The sequence below is a fragment of the Hetaerina americana genome, unplaced genomic scaffold, assembly GCF_022747635.1.
Source record: "Hetaerina americana unplaced genomic scaffold, ioHetAmer1.1.p SCAF_3, whole genome shotgun sequence".
Classification (NCBI taxonomy): Eukaryota; Metazoa; Arthropoda; class Insecta; order Odonata; family Calopterygidae; genus Hetaerina; species Hetaerina americana.
Window position 1 is genome coordinate 56,129,390 of NW_027286874.1, and position 23,945 is coordinate 56,153,334.

Genomic DNA, 23,945 nt, shown 5'->3' on the forward strand with positions numbered 1-23,945 from the left:
ATGATTGACTCACTACTTCATCATTTTAAGATTTGATACAAAACCTAAATAGCTAATGAATTAATTAGGTCTTGTCAAAATCAACCAAAACTTTTTCAAATAAAGACCGCAAAGAAAGACAGAGATCCTTGCATATCCCATCTTTCTTGAACAAATTTATGTACCATTCAAATGAGTTGAGAAGGGCATATTTGGTATTGTATAAATTTGTTTTCTATTGTTTTTTCAAATTGTTATGAGCAATAATGGTGCTGCCATCTGATTGAAATGCCATCTCACAATATAAAATTGAACCACTATAATTTTATACACTTGGGAATTATATATGGAGATTCAGGGATAATATGTGGTGATTTTACTCAAAATTAACAGGATTAGCACCAGGTTCTGTGAAAAAATCAGTAAATATGAGTGTAAATTCAAAGAAACTTGGTTGAAAGTTTTAATCCAATTGGTGAAAAAATGTTTGACACCCTAATGGATATTAAGTCTGTACCCTCTGCTTAAAGGATTATCTTTTAAGTATTTCATGATGCCATAATCAATTGTTTTCTCTGTGCAACTCTCCGCAACCTTTGATTTAATTTTTAACAAGAATCAACTGGATCCTGAAAATGCTTGAATGCCTATTTTCGTAAATGAAACCTGCATTATGCACACAATTGCAAAATGTTTTTAACTAAAAGTTTAATCTTTGAAAAGGAAATGGATATTTAGGCAAATTTTATCAAGAAAATTGAAAAATAAAATACAAATATAAAAATATATAATAGCAGTTCTGGTTGCATCAGAATTTCTTTATTATATTTGTATCAACTTAACAATTTAATTCCTTCTACAATCAGGATAAATTTGCCTGTTTCTTAGATTTCAAAAAGGCATTTGATAAATCGAATTGAGAAAACCAATGAATATATTGTAGAAAAGAGGAGTAGATTGTAGGGATAGGAGGCTAATCCATTACCTGTACATGTCACAGGATGCTCAGGTGCGAGTGGGGGATGGGCAGATCGGCAGGGTTATGAAGAGGAGTATGAAATTATCATCTGTACTGTTCAACCTATATGTGGAAGAAATGGTTAAAGAGGCATGGGAGAAACTGGAGATAGGAATGAAAGTCGGTCATAAATTCATAAAATCAGTTAGAGTTACTGATGACCAAGCTTTCATTTGTCAGTCTGCCAAGGGGTTGCAAGAATTGCTGAGCGAATTGGGAATTCAGTGCATTAGATTAGGGTTGGTGGGTTACAGTAGCCCAGGGGTAGAGTTTTGGACTACCAACTGGAGGGCCCAGGTTCAATTCCCAGGCAAGCCTCTCTGGGCACCTACAGCTCCAGCCAAGTTGTGTGATTTTTGGGTACCAGATCTTCCAGGGAGACAATAACTGGCTCAGCGAAAGGAACTAGACCCCCCACGTTCATGTGTTCTCACACACCTTCAGGCTTAGTACTGGGTGAACGCTACCATCACCTACCAAACCGACCTTTGGGTTGATTACTGTGTTTATGGTTTAGATATGGGATGAGAATAAATGTAAGTAAAACAAAGGTCACGTGAATTTCCAGAAAGAGAAAGGCTAAGCATAACATTAAAATATGAGGGCAAAAACTAGAGCAGGTGAAACAGTTTATGTATCTTGGAAGTATTTTGGACCAAATTGGCCAAAGTAGTAGGAACATAAGGAGAAGAATTGCACTAGGCAAAGAGGCTTTCTCAAGGAGGAGGGAGTTGATGACTGGGATGCTGCGTAAGGATATTGAGAAAAGACTCGTAAAAACTTTGTTATGGAGCGTAGTTATGTGTGGCACGGAAACATGGTCACTGAAACAGGATGATGGATATAGTTTGGAGGCTTTTGCAATGTGGGCGTGGAGAAGTGGACAGAAGCAAGACAAATGAGGAAGTGCTAGGTATGGTACGGGAGGAGAGGGGATTGTGGGGAGAAATCACAAGGAGGCAGGATAAATGGATGCAAAGCATATTGATTGGCAGTTGGATGATGAAGACTGTGATAGAGGGGTGAATATTAGGCAAATGAGGAAGGGGGAAGAATAGAATAGCGATGTTGGATGGAATGGAGGGAGGAAGGAAGTTTATGTATATGAAGATGGGCTAATTGTAAAGTAGGATGCTGGGTTGTGTTTTGTTGGGAGAGACAAGTGAATTATTTGGTAGTTTGTGTCCATCCAAAACCTACCTTCACCATTGGATTACCTATAATAATTATGGACACCAGTAATGGAATATTTTAACCCTTTGCACTCGGGTGCTTTTTTTCTCGATTGTCTTAGTCTACTCGGGATTCAATTTTTTAAATACCCTAAATTTACTAAGCATGGCACTAGAATGAAAAACTAGAGTTTCTTTTCATACAAACTTATTTATTTGGATTTTTTGACTTAATTATTGATAACTTTATTGATAAACCATAATTTAAACTATAAATTTTCATGGTATGATATTTTTGGAAGCATTCACCAACATGAAGACCTGGTTTACATACACATATCTCACAGATATATATCGTCTCTCTTCTTCCTCCTTTGATTTTTCGGTTAGAGCAAACCGCACAATCTTAATGTTTTTTGTGAGGGCGAGATGTGAATATATGGAGTTTTCCATCTAAATCCGCTTAGACCAGCAACTTGTTCATCATCTCCAAACGCATTCTCAGATGACTCACTTTTGTCACTATTATATTTGTCAATAAATTCGTCAGTTTTGATGTAAAATTCTTCGTCACTGCTTTCTAATTCTTTGGAATACTTATCCATGGTGAGGAGGGGAAAATCGTTCAGAATGAGCAACTACTAGCTGGCAAACCATTCGTTCAACTAAATGGAAAGCATATGTTGTATGAGAACCCTCTGTCATCAAGGAAAACACCTGCGTTATGCTTCTAGAAACATAACCAAACTTCAGAGACTAAGATAAGGAAGGTTCTTTACCACAGGAGGATGATGCAAGCTCAAAAAAGCACGATAAAGAAGAAGTGCTAGGGTTCGAGTTACTATGAATCAATGACTCATGTCTTGGACACTCCTCAAACAATGATGATGCAACCTCAAAAAAGCATGACTCCAGGTAAAGGAGTAAGGTTTGTGTTTTACTATTAGTATAATAGATCATATCTTGGACCCTCCTACTCAAGATTCCTGACTATGCAATAGATAGGAAGAGAGCAGGCAGAATCTTTGATGAGACAGCCGACACTAGTAAGAAAAGGAAATGGAAGAGTCCAAACTGGAAAGCAATGAACTACGGAACAACTTACTGAGGTAACTTTACATTCTGGCGATCTGTTTTCAGACACCGATAATTTTTAAAAGACATTGCTTTACATTTAGCTGACTTCCAAGTAATGAAGGGCAAACAATGCAAATGAAAAAGAACTTGTAACACAGTAAATAGACAACAAAAAACATCTACAGAGGTAGTGGCATCCTTTGAAGACGGCATTTATGTCGACGACAACATAATGGGTGGATACAATTCATTTATAAAACAAGCCATGCTTTTAATTAAGTTTTACTTTACTTGTCCTTTCATGCAGATGATTACAAGAAAAGTAATTGGAAAAATAGACAAAAATCCTAATTCCCCTCGTGGTGAAACTCCGTGTCGAGTGTGGCTCGACATATGAGCTGCTGCCATTGCTAACTGTGTCGAGTCCACTCGACATCCGAGTGGAAAAGGTTAATATCTGTGGTCTGATTAATATTTGAATAAAATATAAAATGATTCCTGCATCATCTCAAATTCTTCTGCATTTAGTGATAATTTCAACAAGGTCTTCCTTTAGTTTACTGCATTGATCTCTTCATTTGCAGAGATATCACTGCAATTAATGTTTTAATATGCCTAAAATGCATTTTTTAAATCACAGCATCTTTAGGCCAAAAGTATGAACCATAAATTAGTTACTTTGATGTAGACCATTCATCAACCAAGGATGGAGAAGAGAGCACATGAGTATAGAGGTAATGATAAGTTTAGATTTAGAAAGAGGATGGGTACACATGATGCCATATTAAATGTGAGGTCACTTGTATAAAGGAATGAGATGGCCTACCAGGATGTATTTGTATGATTAATAGATTTTGAGAGGCATCCAACAGAGTAAACTTGGAACAATTAATGAATCATTTTGCAGAATATATGAACAGGCTGAAAAGAAAGATGATTTATTTGGAACCTGTACATGTCTCAAACTGCACAAATGAGGACAGTGAATGGAGAGTTAGAATGGACAGTACTATGCAGGAGAGGAATACATAGGATTTCCATCATCACCTGTTCTTTTTAATACACATGTGGAGGAAATTGTGAGTGAGGCCTGGGAGCAACTGTAGACTGGAATGAAAGTGAAAGAGTGTGGACAAAGTAATAGGTGCATAAAAAGAAGATTGACATTAGGTAAAGAAGTGTCTACAAGGAGGCAGGAGTTAATAACAGGCAACTTAAGTAAAAATATTAAAAAAAAGACTGGTAAAAATTTAATAAGGAAGATAGTTTTGTATGGATTGGAAACTTAATCATTCATGCAAGAGGTTCACATAGGATTGGAGGCTTTTGAGATATGAGTGTCGAGAATATTTGAGAAAATAAAATGGATGGAAAAGAAAGCTAATGATGAAGTTCTAAGCATCGTAGAGGAATAAGGATAGCTGTCATTAGAAATTCAAATAAGGCAGGGTAAGTGAATGCGGGAGATACTCAAAGGCATTGGGATGCTGAAAGTGGATATAGAAGGAAGAATGCTAGATAAGCCAGGTAGAGGGAGGAATAGAATAGGCATTTTGGATGTAATTGAGGGAGGTAGACAATATGCAGTGCTGAAGAATGAGCTATTTTAATATGTACACTTTTAGTTTTGGGTTTCAGGAATTTTGTGTCATGCTAAGTGGGACCAAGTAAAAGTGCAGTGGTGATTTTTGATGACCCAGTGCCCATCAAAAATCTACCACTAACTTGTAGACTACTGCTAATAATAATAGAGATCAGCTCATCTTACCACAGCTTTGTGGTTATTTGTTATTTAGAGAACTATCTTCCTTGCATTGTCAATTGGTTTCGTCATTCTCAAGACATTATGTGGATTATCTGGTATTAAAAGCAGTAAGCAAGTGATAGGTATCAAATTTGCAAGACATAGAGTAGAACTCTTAGATGGCCAACCAAGCAGAAAGTTGGTTATCTATATAAAAGTGACCAACATCAAAATTCAATTCTTATAGCTGAATATGCTAGCTAGAAGGCTAGAATGAATATTGTCACATTATATAATTATTGTACCCTGTATTCACCATCAATCGATTTCTTGTTTATGTCTTCATTCACCAGAGTAGGTTTAATTGTTATGTGGATTTATTATATGAGCAAGCAAATTGTAATGTGTTTTAATCAAGTGAAATTTGAGCCAAAAATTGACCAAGGTATTCAAAGAAATTAATCATACATGTAAATGTACAGTAGAGGAGGGGTATCTCATTGAATCCCATATTTTGGGTTATGTTCTCCCTGCTCAACAATATTTATCAGAACATTATTTTTTGGACGTAGGGGCCTACTTCTTCCTTAAGTGTGAACTAAATGTATCAAGGTTTACCTGCCTCTAGTTCCATAATTTACCTCTAAAGTAAAAAAAAATTGTAAAATGTTGCTTCACAAAATGTTCAAGTTTTTTTTATAAGAAAAACAAGTGGTGAACAATGAAAATGCATTTGTTCATCTTTGCTCCTTGTTTAAATAAGATACTTCAATGATTATCACAGAATGACTGCAACAGATGGAGAAGTTGATGGAAATGGTGAAGGACCACCAAGTGGACCAACTGGCACAGATGCATTGACAGCAGCTTTAGACCAGATTGCATTTGCTCATGATATTGACCTCAAAGGTGCTGCTGCTGGACTACCAGATCCTCCTGATTATGTGGCAGTGAGCCCTACTCCCTCAAATGCTCCGGCTAAGTCTACTGAGGTGAATAAACCAGGAGGTAAGTTCATAACTTCATGACCTATGCAACAATTTCCAATTGTAAAAATCATTTGCCTTGACCAGGATAATTGCTGCTAGGATAACCACCTTGACTGGGGTGACTACAATTGATTTTACACTTTGGAATTGCTGCATTTTAACATACATTAGCAGATGACTCTGTTAAAAAGTTACTGTTGTGGCATATCCCACAGTTCTTTGAACTCATGACCAATGATAGAGCTATTATAGATGAACGCTGTTTTAAGAAAATAACTGATGTATTTGTGTTTTTTAATTAAGCTGATCAGTAAATATAATTAGTTGCAAACATGAACATTGAAAAAATGCTTTAGAATAATAAATTTTAAAGTGCATACCTAGCTAATAGCCATATTTTGTCTTTGTTTAAAACAATTCAATGTCATGCCATGAGCAAATTATAGTGCATCAAACCTTTCTGAATTCAGTAGGACCTAGTTTTATAGTTGATTTGATAATGACAAATTTTCTCCATCATGTCCACTTTGAAGAATATCAGTGTGTACCTTATGATTGAATTACAGTTTATTCTTCCTTTGCAATTCATGTGTTACAGGAGTAGTTTACTATATTTTGAAGTTTAACCTGGTGTATTTTTCTCTAAATTCTGATGAAAAGTTAAGACCAAGATGTTCCAAGAAATTTTTTGTTTGCTTAATGGTTTCTTTTTCGAAACTATTGAATGTAAATCAAGTGTACATTAAATTGGTAGCTGTGCATCAGTTATTTCTCCAAAATTTTTACATTTTGCAGCATATTTGGTATTTTATAAATATCTGGCTATTAGAAAGAGGCCTAAATATTGTGCCATTAGTATCATTCAATCAACTTCCATCAAAAACTTTCCAGAAATGGAATTCTTATGATGACAATTATCAAACTAAATGACTTTTTAATGATGAGACTCAATTCCTTATGGCCTTCTGCCACTGAGTTACTAGAAGTTACTGTAAATGGAGATAGTAAGGGTGTTGGACATTTCACCATAAAACTTGCACTATTTTCCAGCTCCAGGATGGCAGATAAACTATGGAAAACATTGAGTTAAAAATAATCATGAAAATGAATTTAACTATTTAGTCACAATCTGTTCATCTAAATTTATGAATATTACTATGTTATATAGGAAAATCACAGCCACTGAATATAACTGAGAGGAGTGCTACCTTCCCATGGAATATAGATGGTAAAAAGAACTTGGAAAATAATCTCAAAGAGGTAAGTTGGTAGTTAATTGTACATTCTAAAAAAAACAGTCACAGTAATTGTTAAAGACAGATAATATTGCTGTAAGCTTTTCCAAGGCCATTTTAGTGCTGAATATTTCATAGCACAGTAGTTATGGGTATGAGAAGAAGATTTACACCAGTGAAAAAAGCATTTATCAAGATGACATTCATGACTGGGAATAAATATATGGATAGTCATTCCCACCATAAACACTAGTGTGATATTAATGGAGATAGTTTAGCATTGAAAAGTGCAGAAATACGAACTTTGAGGAAATACTACCTTGATCAAAAATTTCCCGGAATTTATTCAGAAAATTAAAAATACAAGTTTATTCATCTAAATCTATATTGTCCCCTTCAAAGTAATCCCCATCGACTGCAACACACTTATGCCAGCGCTTGATCCAATCCTCGAAACATTTTTTATATTCGGTTTTCGGTATGTCCATCAGTGCTTCCTGCGATTTTTCCATTACTTCCTCTCGGCTGCTAAAACGCGTTCCCCGTAATGGTTTTTTAACTCGATTGAACAGAAAGAAGTCACAGGGAGCCAAATCAGGTGAATTCGGTGGCTGTTGGATGGTATTTGTTGCATTTTTCGTCAAAAAATTACGAATAATGATAGCACTGTGCGACGGTGCGTTATCATGGTGCAAAATCCACGAGTTTTCTGCCCACATTTCTGGTCTCTTTCGGCGAATTGCTTCACGCAAACGTCTCATAACGCCCAAATAATACTCTTTGTTTACTGTCTGGCCTTCTGGCAAAAATTCATGATGCACTACACCGTTGTAATCCATGAAAACCGTCAGCATTGCCTTCTTTTTTGACTGAAAACGACGTGGTTTTTTTGGTCTCGGCTCATTTGGTGAACGCCATTCACTTGCCTGATGTCTGGATTGCGTGTCGTACTCATAAACCCACGTCTCGTCTCCAGTAATGATCCTTTTGATGAATGTGGGATCGGATTCAGCCTCGCAAATCATGTCTTTTGCGACGTCAACACGGTCTCTTTTTTGCATGAAATTGAGGTCTTTTGGCACCAACTTTGCTGCTACACGACGGAAACCCAAATCATTAACCACAATGTCTTGGGCGGATCCATAGGCAATGTTCAAGTCCTCCGCTATTTCTCTGATGGTTAATTTGCGGTTATTGACCAACATTTCTTTTACTTTATCAATTTTTTCACCGACTTTCGATGTCGATGGTCTGCCACTGCGTTCATCATCTTCGATTGACTCACGACCACTTCTGAACCGCTCGTGCCACTGGTAAACGACCGTTTTTTTTAGAGAATCGTTACCGAAACACTTTTCCAACATTTCCAACGTACGTGCGCCACTAAATCCGTTTTTTACGCAAAATTTAATACAAGTTCGTTGTTGCAAATTTAAATCCATTTCTGAAATTGTAAAAAATCGCCAACACACACAGAGATAGATGTACTCTTGGCTACGTAACTTTTGCAAATGTCAAGTTATGACACTAAGATTTAAAGGGAATATCAACAACAGATGTACCAATTTAACAAAAAAACAGAACTCAAATCGGGACGATGGGAGCGCCACACGGTGGTTATTCCGGGAACTTTTTGATCAAGGTAGTATGTCTTAATTGGAGATTAGGGAAGAACAGAGAAAATAAGTAGGAAGACTGATGTAGGTATCTTTTATGGTTGGGGAGGGGGGAATTTTTTGGGAAAGATTGGAGGCAGAAGTGGATCAAGGAGATATCGTTTAACCCTTTACCATGCCTTCTTTCAATGTCATTTGAATTATGGTGTTGAGTTATGGGGTCATTCCCCTCATGTTAAACAAATTTTGCTACTGCAAAAGAGAGCTATTCGCTCTCTTGCTAATATACCACCACGTGATTCCTGCAAACCTTTTTTTATTAGGTATAGAATCATGACTGTATTTTGTTTGTATATCTTTAAGGCTCTGATTCATGTGAAAGTTAATCTAGAAACTTACCAATTAAGATCCAACCTCCATAACTATTCCACAAGAGGTAAATCGAATCTAAATACTACTTATTGTAGATTGTCATCAACTTACAACGCATTTCACAATATGAACATACGACTGTATAACTATCTGCCTACTCAGTTGAAATCAGATGGTATCCAGAGTTTCAAGAATAGGGTATATACCTGGTTACTTGCTCACCCACTTTACTCATTGGATGAATTCTTTTGTGACAATCTTCATCACGTTTAAGAACTTATGTTTATATATTAAGTAATATTACGATTGACGACATTTAATATGATTGTACCATTTTTAAAATGAATAAAGTATTATTATTATTATTATTGAGAGGAAAATTCTGAAGTCTGTTATAAAGGGTGATGCTGGGTAAATTTGAAAGAGTTATGAAAAGAATGGGTGTGTTGGACTCCATGAAAAAGAATAGATGATACCTGTAAGAGTAGCTGAGGAAGTAAATGATGTGTTTGTATTGGTCTTTAAAATCTACAAGGAATAGCACTTCAGTTTTCAGTGACCATCATATGTACCCATAGGTTTAATTTACTATCTGCTCGTAAAAGAGACTAGTTTTGCCAAGGTTGAAATATAAATACAGACAGCAAAAATGCAATGCATTAAGAGTACTTCTCCTGAACATTATCGTATGGAAGAAAAACTTTGGATGCCTGGATCTCACATGTGACCAAGCAAGATATAAATGGTGCGTGGCCATGAAAGAACAGGAGACCATGGAGGCAACCAGCTAGTTAACATATCCCAGCAAGACCTTGTAAATGAGACCTAACAAATACTCACTTTGACAACAAAATTTATGTTACTGAGAGTAGAAAACTCTGCATGGTTAAGTCACACTGAGAGAATTGACGAGAGTCCTATCTCAATACAGATATATGCTATAAATAAAGTTTTGAAACAAAATCGGTGGACCAAGAAATTCACAAGTGAACATTGTCTCTCAAGATAAGGAAATATCAGGAGTCTCTAAAACTGAGAGCAATGTATAAATATGGCAAGGGGACAGACAAATTCAAGGTTAGAGTAGGTTGCAGGAAATTACTGAAAGGAACATTTGGTGAAATAACTTAAGAAGTCTCCTTTGACTTTGCTTTGGTAAGACCTCAGTAAAACAGTTAATCCTCTCTAGTCTGGGCCTGGCTATGTAGTGTGGGGGTTTATTATGGGGTCACAAAATGACCTCACTGTAGTACTTTTTCAAACAACATGGGTTGCTTGCAAGTTTTCTGTACAGAAATCAAAACCATTTTTCAATAAGTTGTCATTGTTCCATTGGTTTTGTAAATAATGGATTACCAGTGTTACATGAAACAAATAATTAACTGAAGTTGATGTTCTGGGAATTCTATAAGTTGACATTTGAGAACTTTTCGATTTGGACGGTGCCTCATTCCATCCAGACTTTGAAAATGTGTGCGGTGGGGGTGGTAAGATTAAGTACCATGCTATGCCTCAAATAAAACTTTATAATTTCAGCTGATGGATCAAAGAGTAATTATTGTTTGCAAGAGGTGAACTGGCAAGCGGTTTTGAATCAAGCTTTGTAAGTTCTAGAGTCTAGTGAGAATTTTTACCTGAAGATTATCATGAACTTCTGCAGGAAAATGAATCATATACATACCTAATGAAAATGAGGAACTTTTGCTCATGAACTACAGGGAAAATATCCTGGACTATAAACATTATTTAGGTCTGGTACTGATGAAGGTGGTCCAGGTTTACAAACTTTTACAAAAGAAAAAATTGCTGATTGTGTTATGGCAGTGGAGTACCTTCAGAACCTGAAGAGCCTGCTGATAAATCTGCTAAATTCTATGCTAAAGATAAGTTCCAGGAGAGCCTGGATACTATCATACATTTTATAGATGAAACATTGAACACAGACATTCAACAATATTATGGACATTAGAGGACTCTTAAGGGAGGTTATAATTCATAAACAAATCCAAGCAAGTCAGCAAAGTAAAATAGGTAACTTTTTTCCAACATTTCCCTATTCCTCATGTGTATCTTCACATCCTACTTCATTGTGTGTCAATGATGGAGTGTTGTAAGTCCATATGCATATATGTGTATTACAATAATTAAATATTTTCCAAGTGATATTTTAAAATAATTTATTTGTCCAATTGTGGTAGTTAATTTTCCTTTGCATCAATTCTTTAATCACTTAATATCATCTAAACTGTCTTCATAATTTTTAAGACACTTGGGGTTGAATAAAAGAGTCACATAGTAACCTAAATTCATCAAGGAATAATCTTAACATGATTTCAGTATTATAATATGTGTTATTAACTCATATACCACAAAACTGATGTTACTTAATTTCTACCATTATGATCATGAGAATGAAAACAAACGTCACAGTGCTATTCATTTGTCAACAGCTGTAAACTTGGTCAACTTCATCTGTATGTAGAATCCCACTACCTTTCATAAAATCTATTGGAATTCAATTGCCATTAACAATATCATGTTGTCATATAGAATACCATCAACTGTCATATTCTTAAATGTTTCAGCAAGAGTAGAGTTAGAGCAAGAGTAGTTATGCATGAGAGAATGTGTCATGATTTTCAATCACACCTCACCTCATATGAATACTTTGCCACCTAAAGTTGACTAAATGGAACCACATTTGTGACTCAATGTTGCCCTTGGATGTAGCAAGAATTATAATAATGTCTCTATATCCTTGTAAATAACTGCTCATTGTAATAATGGTTTTTAAATTAATTAACGGAGGCTGCTCTAAAAGAATTTAAATATCAATTCATTGATAGCCCTGGATTCATGCCGAGGATCCTCTTCACCTTCTTGTGATTGGCGATGGAAGTCTGGAGGCAGAAGCAGCAGCAGCATTAGCAGCTGCAGCTGCTGCAAGGTGTCATCAAAACAGTAAGTCCTTATGTCAGTTTTGTCGTATAAGGAAGTGGTGCCTACATCCATGTTTGGATGAGCCTTACGCTGTATTAGAGGAGTACATGAGTGGTGGGGAGGGTAACTGGAATTGGATCTTCTGCATGTTCCTTAGGGTTAAAAACTTAAAATGGATCAGCATATAAATTATGCAAATAAAGGAAGATATTTTGTGTAAATGAATGGAGAATATTTTTGTGCTGGAAAAGCCCATATCAAATATGTATTGAAGGATTTTGTGCACGTGGATGGCTACTATCAAAGAATCAAGGAAAATATCAATGAAATTATTTATAATCTTGTTAGTCACACAAGTGTGAAATAGTAGATGACAGGGCATCCATATTCCTTTTTGTCATGTGAAAAAATTATTAGCAATGCTAAACAGACCTACATAAATTCATAATTAAATTACAGCGGTGCCTTAATTATCATTTATACATATGAATTTTTCTATATTCTTACATATTAGAGAGTTTGCATAATGCATTGACCCAAAAAAACAAGAGCATAATGCATTTTCCATCATCTTAAAAAAATTTAAGGTGCTAATAACTAAAATTTCTCCTTGGGTTTTTCCTACAGCACAGAATAACTCCAGGGTAGGAAATCACACACTCATTCCCTCAGTGTAACATTGTAAGCTGAAACTGGTCAATAAATGTGTGGAATGTTTTCCTTGCTATTGTCTAGCTATTTCAAATCAATTCTCCAACTTTGTGATGCTCCTAAGCTCAAATCTATTTTATTGGCCTCATCATTCCTTCCATAATCACATTAATAGTTGGGAGTTTGAAATAAAAACTATTCCATGAAAGTGATAATGTATTAAAACGTAGGTAAATGATACAAATGGAACTTACAAAGGGTATATGTTCTTTTTTATTGAGATTTTTTTGTTGCAATGATGCTTGTCAGGTCATTATTTTTCATTCACCTGGTTGTTAATTGTTTGTATTGCTTTGGTAGGCATTCAACAAGATGTGCCGTCAAATATTACTGGGGATTCAAGGCAAGCTGTTCCAGGGAGAAGAACTATCATTGACATAGAGCCCAGTGACAGTGATGGCTTAGAACAGTCTGGTGGTAAGCAAGGATTTCATTAATTCAAAGATATGAGAATAATATGCCTGAAGAAATGGTAAGCCATTTTCTGTACATTATTCCTGAGATATGTATTTTTCCTCAAATATTCACTTAGGAAACTAACCTGACAGAAATCATTTATTGCATGTTTTATGGTACACGCATTTACAACCTTTATGTATTTATACCAGCAGCAGTTTGTCTTTAAACTTATATGGTAGTTTCTTCACGAACTTTTCTTAACTCTAGGAATAGGAAAAATATGAAAGACATTTTTGAGTTGATTATGGAATAGGTGATTAAAAAGTTATTACAAAACTCTTTCGGAAACAAATATTCTCTTTGTGTCTGGTTTCGACAACCCATTTATAGCATAAGATATCATGTAAATGAGGAATTTATTTGGTATTGAAAAAGAAGGCAAGGATACGCATCAAATTCATAATTTTAATTATGCAAAGTGCAATAAGACTTACTTTCAAGGGTGGAATTAAATTGCTGAATTAAAATGAAAATTGCAGATGAAAAATATTTTTGTTGTGTGCCACATTTTTTTTACTCATGAATGGAGATTTGAGACTCCAATGAGTTCCATATCAAGTCTTCAGTGGCAGACCCTTGATTTAGAAAGGAAAAATTTCTTGAGTGAAGTGAGATAAAATCTTGGGTGACATATGTGTCCTATGTAAAAATACCTCACTTCGAATACAAAGGCCAACAAAATATTGATGATAGAATTATATAAATTAATTAACAATTGGAATATGAGAAAAGGAGCACAGGTGGTCCCCAGGTTATGGATGACATAGAATGGACCCTCAAGGCTTCCCATGAGGAGACAGGAAGGTACCAATTATTCAGTGTAAATGAGAGATGTGGATTTGATTGATTGAAATGGATCAGAGAGGAGGGATGTCTCTTTCTGGAACCTAATGATCAACTGTCCATGAGATGGCCTGATGATCAATAGTTGGCACTTAACTGTAATTTTTAATTGAATCGAGAACCCAGGGGTTATTTTCTGCCATAAACCATAAACACAGTAATCAACCCGAAGGTCGGTTCCGTAGGTGATGGTAGAGTTCACCCAATATTAAGCCCGATGGCATGTAAAATTCACACATCAGGGTAGGGGGACCAGTTCCTTTCCCTGTGTTATGGTTTCCCAGGAAGGTCTGGTTCCTGAAAAATCACATAGCTTGGGTGGAGCTGCAGATGCCCCGAGAGGCTTGCCTGGGAATTGAACCTGGGCCCTCCAGTCAGTAGTCCAATGCTCTATCCCTGGACTACTGCACATAAAGAAACCTTCAGGACATAATCAGTTCATTTTTTCAGCATCTTTACCTTAGAACTTGTACCATGCTATTATTTATGGGGTTTTTTTATGCATAAATTCATTTAACTATGAAGTAAAATTTGTGCCTTTGATGATTCATTTTCCCCTTTTTTGTATTATGAACTGCTAGCATGAATGCATGGCAAATCATGGGTATGAATTGCGTGCAAATCTGACCTACATATGTTCTCAGGAACATATACCATCCATAGCTCAGAGATCATGCATAATACTCATGTTATTGCTTCCCTTATAAAATAATCTAAACTTTTATTCCATTTCACCCATGAAGTAGGATAATTTAATAGAGTAGATATGAACTTTAACTATTTAATGGTATTGTCTTACATTTTAAATAAAGTCTAATGCTGCCTCATTCACTTTTTAAAAAATCTATGGATTCAGATATCAAATTTAATTTGTTGATACAAATAAGGAATTAGATTGTACAGAAGTTGAATGGATGAAGGCATATAAATATTTTGTTTTTCTTTTATATCCTAGTTGATGGACCACTGTTAGGCCGCAGCTCAAGGATGTATCGAGCTCGTTCTAGTAAGTGGAGATATCCTTCAGCAAATCACAAAAATGTCAACTCTGTGCCTAGTCAAAGTGTTAACAAGCACCAAATGGGATGGCATTGGCCAAGGGGAGGAACATCATATGAAAAGGTATATTTAATTCATAATTTTTATACACCAGTCAAAAAATCAAGACCAACTAATCAAACTGCCTTAATAATTAATTTCATATAAAAAGGTGTTTAGTTAAGGCCCTACAAAGTTTTTCTTTTCTAGTGATTTACTTGTCGCTGCATTGCAAAATAATATTCCCTTATTGTAGCTGATTTTTAAGAGGCTACTTACATTTTGCAAATGAAATGTGAAACAGAAATATATAAGTGTAGTTAATGGGAAATTAATATGTAAATCTTAATGAGTTGCAGCAATATATATATTTTGTTAACTCACAAATATTTTGCTGCACATTTTAATTTTTTTAAATAAACCATTTTCAATCTAAATATAAATATTTATTCAATGATAAAAGAAGAAAAGTTAAAAAAATACTAATTTTTAGGAATTTCTTAAAAAATAGAGTAATATTGAGGAAAAGTAAATGATATGGTTGTGCTTAGACAGTGACATCTATGTATGTGTAATTGAATGATAATGAACAAACGGAGTAAAATCAATGAATTAAAGTAATTCTGTCATTGGTACATGTAGTAAGGAATGCATACTACCTAGTTTGAGTGATCATGAGTAATAACCAAAGGCTTATGGTATTTTTTCTAGACAGTAACTTTGGATTAACTATTTTTGAGATTGCAGAATTTAATGGTATTCACTACTGGTAGTTTTTGTGAAAAGGTATCATATGACTTTGTCAAAAACTGTCATCAGTCACTAAATGAACATTTTTCTCTAGTGGGGATGGCAGAAGGCAGATTCATCATCATCCTCAAATAATTCAGAAGGCTATATTAATTATGGATTATCAGTGGATCCAGAAGTTTCTATTGATTGTAGTAATGATGTCAATGTTCCAAAAATATCAGAAACTGGCCCCAGTGTAGACAAGGTGAGAAAATAATGTGTTACTTTGGCACCAAAGCGTAGCCCAAAGTTTATTGACCTAAAAATTACCTGTAAACCTAGAGTCGACTCATTTGTTAATTTTATTTATTTTTAATGTATAAAAATGTTTTGCCACAAATTCAAAAGAAATATTTTTTGGGATTCTATTTATGGTTTAATTAAAATTAAATATCAATCCTTTACTTGCAATGTCACATTTCTATAAATAGGGTTGTGCATTATCCATTAATCTTATATTTACTTCATAATGGCTGTCTTTCTCCTGCAATGTTGGCTACAGCTAGGTTAGTCAGTTATATTTTCATGTATACACCATTAAACTAACAATGAGGAAAGGTGACTGCAAAAATTTATTTTTACTCACTGGAGGCAATGTATTTGAAAACATGAAATATAAAGCATGAGTACAAAAATTTTGTGTCCAATAGTCCTAATTGACTTTTTGGCCTAATTACAATCAGCAATTGTCGAAGGAAGAAAGAAAAATTTTTATGATAAAAAAAATATATTTATTTTATCATACATTGATTTTATGCATCAAAATAATTGTATATTAAAAGAAAAATAATCGTTCTATAGCAAAAAATTAAATTTTACAATGGCATTAATAAATTGTGCACCGAAGTCTTTGGTACATAATTTATGAAAATCGTTTCTTCTTAAATTTTTTGCCTATAATTTTTCCACGCCTCTTTTTCTTAACATTTTCAATGCATGGAACATGGAGAATTAATGGCATTTTTTGAGATCAGTTTTCTTTTGCTCTAACATTACCTCAAATAAAATAGCATGAATCACAATGGTTGCTTCTATTACACACATAATTTCTCTGTATTGTGTGGCATTCAGTCCTAAATTGACTTGACCCCAGTTGTTTTCTTTCAGAATTCACTTTGTTGTGTCAGTATTTTCATCTCTGTTCTTGTCTCTTTCCATTCGGCCAGCATCTCCAATAATACAGCCACTCCTGGGAAAATTTTCCTGAAGATGCTTTTCGCTCCTCCCTGTCCATTTTAAAATGATTTAACAGAACTCTGTGTCAGATTCCATTTAAGAGAAGTTTGTCTTCTCTTATAGTGAATGCTGAATAATGTCCATGTTTCCTCATAATTTTTACTTTTTAATGTGCTTTGCATGATTTTTCATGGCAGACCTTACAGTTTCTGCTGCAGAAATAATTTGAATAATATGATATTCCTGTAAAGCCTTTTTGATTTTGTTTCTAAATATTAGAAAATGGCTGATAGACAAAAGTTATTTCAAAGTTCCCTTAATGAGTGAGTTTCTTTTCTTTTTTGTGTTTCTGGGTTTTTGTCTTTGTTTGCTAGTGCTAACTTCATATACATTATTATTAACATACGTGAGACTTGCAGAATATATATAAATACACATTTATGTATGTATATAAACATATATGTATAATAACTTTTGACTTGCTGGGCTGATGCTCTAACCACTTGAGCTACCGAGGAAATGTCATTTACACTGAAATCTGCGGGGCTTTATGCAAACAAGTGTCCCGATTCTTTGGCCAAGAAATGGGGTTTTGGTTTCACCCACCAAAGGAGAAATAGACATCACACACAAGAGGAAAGGAGAGTAGGAAAGTAATCATACAAAGTCATAAAGGATAGGAACAGTGCGTTCTGTGGCATGCATAGCCAGAAGATAGAGGGGAGCCACATTGGCCAAATACGCATTCAAAATAGTGTTTGTCTTTTATATGTGTTCCTATCCCTTTTCCTTGTATCTATTTTCATGTGAATGAATTCATACATAATTATTCATGTGTGTGTGTACAATTTTAAAATACCTCAATCCAACAGTTACTATTTCAAGCTTTTCTAATTGAAAAAATTGCAGGAAATGCTGTAATAATTATTTAATTGAGTAAACCACTGATGCCCACCAAAATGCCAAAACTTGACAGCAAAACATTCATTCACCTTGATCAGGAAACTTTTCTGATGTAACCTTTGCCCAATCAAACTAAAAATTTAATTGCACTGGCAATGTAGGAACACATCTTCACTGACAAATTACTGTTAGCAATGTAATAATGTGCATGATTTACATATTGAAAAAAAGGCTATTTGGTAAAACAAGAGTTCTGAAGTTCAGAAACAAGTTCAGAGTGTTTCCACTTCTTGCCATATTGACTCCTTTATCAAACATAGTGGTATTTTAATTTATTGCTTAACTCTTGATCTGTAAAATGCCTTTGTATTAGTACAAAGTATGCATATAGCTACTTTTGATGATACCTTATTTTAATCTCAAGTAACAAATATTATTTTCAACAGAAAGATATTTTTCAAGATGGCAAGAAAGATCAGTCAAAGTCCAACAGAAGAAAATATCGCCCTAAAACAGCAAAGTCACGGACAAATAACAGAGTAGCTCCAAAACGAGGATCAGGGAATCAACTTCGGATGCGACCAGCTACAGCAGGGCAAGCTGAGGAGAAAGGAAATGACTCAGAAGATGGGAATCAGACAGAAAATTCAAGTGATCAATCCACAGTAGGGTGGAGGAGGGATTTAGTACCACCTGTGCCATGGAGTACACAAAATATAGCCAATATGAACACACTACTGGCATGGGACAAGAGTGATGGTGCAGATGATGATCTATGAAATTATTCCTGAAAGCATGTTTTACATCAGGTATTATTGCAGAGATTTTTTCATGCTGTATGTTTATGTTCTTTAAATTTAGTTAGGCAAAAAAATCAGTCAAATTACTTGACTAAAGTTTGTATAAAAGCTTTTTAGCCTTGCATAAAAGCTAAAAATATACCTTATCCAAAAACATTCCCAATTGATCTAATGTAGTTGAATGTTGTACAAATCAATTTACTTATTATTCTTACTGTGTACTATGGAATCATATGTATTTTAGACAATATACAGATATGAAACACTGTCGAAAAACAGTTGGCATGATTGATGTCTAAAATTGTTTATTGTCATTTTAATGAACTTATTTTTTCCTGCTAACTATTCAACTGGGGTGAACAATTGCCCATGATATAGTTTCTCCAACACTTCCAAATTTTAAGTAATGCATTACATTTCATGCTCATTTGACATTATGCTTTTTTTATTATTATTCCATATCAGGAAACATAACCTTAATCCAGGTGATGAAATTCTGCAGCCTCCAGCACATGCATGGCCTTCATGCAACTGGTTAACTAAGGAGTATTCTGGACTACCAGAAGAGAGAAGATAAATATTCTTCACAGATTCAGCTGCATGTTAGGCAAGAGCCAATCATCTTCCATTGAGGAACATGTACTTAATCAGTCAAATATTCATTTTGTGCATTCACCTCATTTGATGGAAAAATATTATTATACCTTAATGTTCTTTCCTTACAGTATCTATTCTTTTTAATGTGATTCAATAATAGTTTTAAAGATTTCAAAGTTACAGTTTAAAAAATGCAATGTTGTCTGTTTTATTGAGAGAAAATTCTAACATTTATACAATTACGAGAAAAATATGCTAACTTTAAATACAATGTGATCATAAATATTTGATTCAGTATATTTATTGTGAACAATTAAATTTTATGTTATGTTGATCGCAAGGGTTTAAGGTAGATTAGAGTTTCATTTATCCAAATCCAGTATTGCATCAGTGGCAGTTGTTGTAATTCAAAACATGTTAGATTTGCCTACTCTTGCTCCTGCTGATGAAAAATGCTATCCACGAAAGTGTTTCATCACACTTGAGAAATGGGAGAAGATCTTATGGTAATAGGTCTGGACTAGAGGGAAGATGAGGAATACACTTCACTGGTGAGATATCATTCGCAATGTTCGTCATTACATTATTGTGGTTCAGCATCCAGCCTGTTGCTTTTAAATGTGGCCATTTGCAATTGATATGGCCTTAGAGTATTTTCAGTACAAAACTTATAGTATATGTGTTCGATTCATAATTATTTGCACTGGTACAACATGCTGATACACTATTCCTTGAATATTGAAAAATAACATGACCATAACAGTTTCTCAATTTGGCTTTTTTGATATTGGTGATGTTGGAATTTCCATGCAGAGCTTTGCTGTTTGTATCAGGATTAAAATGATATTGCCAAGTTTCATCTGCACTGATAGCCTTTTAAAGAAAGCCATCCTCATCTTCCTGTGTTATAAGCTTCAACAGCAAACAAAACTACATGCAAATGTGTTGTTTTTGGGTATGAACGGTCATAGAACCCAATGCACACTAACATGTCTCATGTGGAATATTTCTCTTCGCAACATGTGCCTCAATGAAATTTTCAATGCTAATGGTTATGGGGTGAACATATTCTTAATAAGCCTCACGTAGTACATATTGCATAAACCTCGATGATTAGTTATGGAAAAAACAAAATTTCAATGAAATGCATTGATTGTCACATCGTATATCATAGCTATGAGTGAACTGAACATGTTTTAACTTGCAATGACTGCCATCGATGGAATGCTGGGGTAAAATTAATGAATTCATAAAATGAATGATTAAATTTTTCAGAGTTCAAATAAAGAAATATGATCACTGATCTTTGAACCTAGTTAATTCTGTTGACATTTTTTTCTTGGGCATCATTATATGTATGCAGGGGAAACATCCAACAGTTGAAGTCTTATACTAAAAAAATCAATACTTATATGCAGGTGCCAAAGTAAGCAAAACTGCAGTTGATAAGGAAAATCTGTTTTGCATTTCTTTTGCCATGTACATATATGTATTTTTGATTTTTGTCTGAACTTTGTGGCTAAGACTAAAAGTTCTTAAAGAGATTAAGAATTTTTCCTTTAGGCGTAGTTCTGACCATGCCAGTTATCTCCATTGAGTAGGTATTATTTGAAAATTATGAGATCATTCTGTGTTATAACAGAAGCTCTGTTAGAAAAATATTCTCTTGTTTCCTTTAGTTTTTGAAACTCATTCTTATACCTATATGATATTATGAAAAATATGCACTACATGTACTAACCAAAAATTATTTTACCTTTTCACTACCAGCCTATATAATGTGGAATTTGTGCAGTATAAACCCTTGCATAGCTCAAATTCTTAAGGCATGATTCTGCCTGTGCCTACCCAGTTTTAGAAGCTGCAGCAATTCTTCATAACTAGGTGTGGTTTTAAGTGGAATTGTGAAACAAACTCAAAATTTGCACCTTTTTAATGCACCATGTCATTTCAATATTGAGAAGTCAAAGTGTTATGTAAGTAATAAAATGACCAATTAAAAAGAATGTATAAAACAGAGGTATTGTACATGTTGACATTTGTCTGCATAATCATTATGCTACATTGGGCTCTAAAGCTACTATTTTGCCTCATTATTGCCAGGTGACATCACTTATTTTGTTTCAGTTAGACAACCTCTAAAGAGACTTCATCTCTGGTCAAAATTTGCAACCCTTTCCTCCTCCATTAACCTCAACAGATACATTCAAAGTCACCAGGTAAGGAGGGTTTCCACACCTTCAGCATTTTTTGTAATAACCCTGAAACCACTATGCATCAATATTGTTTGTAATTATCTTTATTTCATCAGTAAGCACAATATGTCAGTACATGAGATGCTGCCCTAACTTTTAGTTTCTTCCAGCTTTCCTTTTAGTTGGTACCAGCAGTCTTGGAGAATCATCCTCAATGGAACAAATATGCACAGACTTAGCAGGAAAAAGAAAAAAGTGGACTGCATGGCTATTAATTTGGGCAGAAAATTGAAATACAAATGAGATAAAATGAAATCAGGCAAAATAAGTATGATATTAGTTCAGGAATATGGAATTAGTAAGTCTAAAATTTGTATCATAAGAATAAATGAGTAATATTTCTGTCATAAGATTTAAAAGGTTGTTCAAATAAAATGTTCATTTGCATATGGTAGAAAAAATTAGGTGAATATAGGATCAAAATGAAAAAAGAGCACCTTTGAGTTGACCAATCATATGAAACTAGACTTCCGTTAATATAAAATGTTATGCAAAACAAATGTCTTCTGTGAGTTTTCCCATTTCTGCTAGTCCCATTTAGTTCTTAAGGTTTACCAAACTATTTAATTATCATGATTAATATGTTGCCAAATTAGTCAAGGAAATGGCTTTCACCAAGCATCAAGCTGTTTAAAATATTTCACAAATCTATCAAAGCTCAATGTTTGGTGGAATAATCTTTGAATTTTTTCAGGTTTATTCACTTAGTCAGAGAACTTTGAGGTAAACAACATGCTGTTTGGTTCATTTCATTGGCTATGAAGTAAACATTTTGTATACGTAAGATCTCTTAGAAAAAATGTAGGGATTCAGATTGTTTTTGAAAAGATGTTAAAGAAGTATCTTGGAACTTGTGTTGATCTAGTAAAACAATGGCTATGTAATGGCTATTCACATACTTTGAATTCAGTAGCAGCAATGCTCAATAGTGCTCATGACTCAGCCCAAATCTATTAATGGGAAACTCAGAGTCACTTCCAAGGGAACTAAAAACCAATGGGGGCGCATCGTAAAGAAACTCATAAAAGCACGCAGAAAAGGCAGGTTAATTTGGAAGGGGTACCCCAAGGGGGATACAGATGTGGGTTTGAGCCAGTAGGTCAACTTCTAGTAAGTTATGAAATGGAATAAAATTGAAGAAATACATCAATTCAATTTCATTTTCAGCAGTGAAAATAATTATTATCTCTTTTGTAATTGATGAAAAGTTTCACAGATTTTTGAATGTCTTTTTGATCAGGAAGATGATTGCTCCATTCATGGGAAATAAATCTGCAATTATTCTACCTTCCTTGACAAATTTCTCTCCAATTAACAATTCTTTCCTTAACTGCAGTGCTTAGAGTCCCTATTTTATAAAAAATCATCAAATATATACCTTTAACAAACACTCCCAAAATAACAACTTGCACACCCTAACCATCTGCACCACCTATTTCCCAGCATTGAGTTCCTCAAATATATTCTCAAGCTACTGAAAAACAATGAAATCGTGGTATGGATTGGTAACTGCATCATTGAAATTATTGAGCACCATGGTATTTTTTGATGATTTTTCTTTCCATTTCAATTGATAAACTCTCTCCTCTTTGAAATAAATGGATTTCATTAATAAGGTGTTTCAAATAAATTAAACTGGTACCCCTAATATATATAATTTAAATGCAGCATATTATAACTAGGCACTTTTCAACAAAACTTTCGTGAGGCCACCCTGTGGAGGAGCAAGATTTCATGACCCTAAGATAAAGGGGAGGAAATATGACACCTTGTCATGTATTTCTGATCAAGTATCACCTATATGATGGGATTGTTCTCTTCTTCGTTTATATTTAGTTTCATAAATGCCAAAACTCAAAAGACAACCCAGTGCTTACATTGGTTCACAAGTAAACAATGGCCAAACTCGTGTCATCAAACGCTGATACCCATCATGCCATTGGCTAAGATTTATGGAGTATTTGCAAAACATTCCATCACCCATAAGTATAACCATTGATATTCAAAATATATGGCAAAACTATGATTTTTGAACAATGTACTTTCTCTCCAAGCATTGCTATTAACATAGATGAGTACTGACTTAATCCCCATTAATTTCTATGGCCATTCTTGCATCAGGTTTATTAAAATGCAAGGATGCAATAGGGAATGTCTTAGTTTAAAGTACCCTTTCTGGTGACAAGAACCTTTTACCTAATAAGAAAATTGAAAAGAAATAATACTTAT

At 34.4% G+C, this 23,945-nt stretch overlaps 2 protein-coding genes across 2 annotated transcripts in view; both read left to right on the top strand.

Annotated features, from left to right (window-relative positions):
- Positions 1-13,290, top strand: part of iav (transient receptor potential cation channel subfamily V iav) — a 38,544-nt gene extending 25,254 nt beyond the window's left edge. Inside the window, exons 17-20 of the mRNA XM_071587242.1 lie at positions 5,775-5,998; positions 7,148-7,239; positions 12,049-12,163; positions 13,154-13,290. Of these exons, the coding sequence (XP_071443343.1) occupies positions 5,775-5,998; positions 7,148-7,239; positions 12,049-12,163; positions 13,154-13,290 (568 nt within the window). The remainder of the gene's footprint in view (positions 1-5,774; positions 5,999-7,147; positions 7,240-12,048; positions 12,164-13,153) is intronic.
- Positions 13,291-15,840: 2,550 nt separating this feature from the next.
- LOC139690961 (uncharacterized) lies at positions 15,841-19,470 on the top strand. Its single transcript, XM_071588628.1, has 4 exons — positions 15,841-15,949; positions 16,038-16,190; positions 18,511-18,873; positions 19,350-19,470. Exons 1-3 carry the CDS (start codon positions 15,947-15,949, stop codon positions 18,841-18,843), a joined length of 489 nt encoding a protein of 162 aa, XP_071444729.1. The 5' UTR covers positions 15,841-15,946; the 3' UTR covers positions 18,844-18,873; positions 19,350-19,470.
- The last annotated feature ends 4,475 nt before the right edge of the window (positions 19,471-23,945 follow it).

Bases quoted from the DNA above. Each gene is read 5' to 3' on its own strand.
- LOC139690961 (XM_071588628.1), top strand. The intron at 16,191-18,510 runs GTGAGAAAATAA...TATTTTCAACAG, and splicing joins CTGGCCCCAGTGTAGACAAG to AAAGATATTTTTCAAGATGG.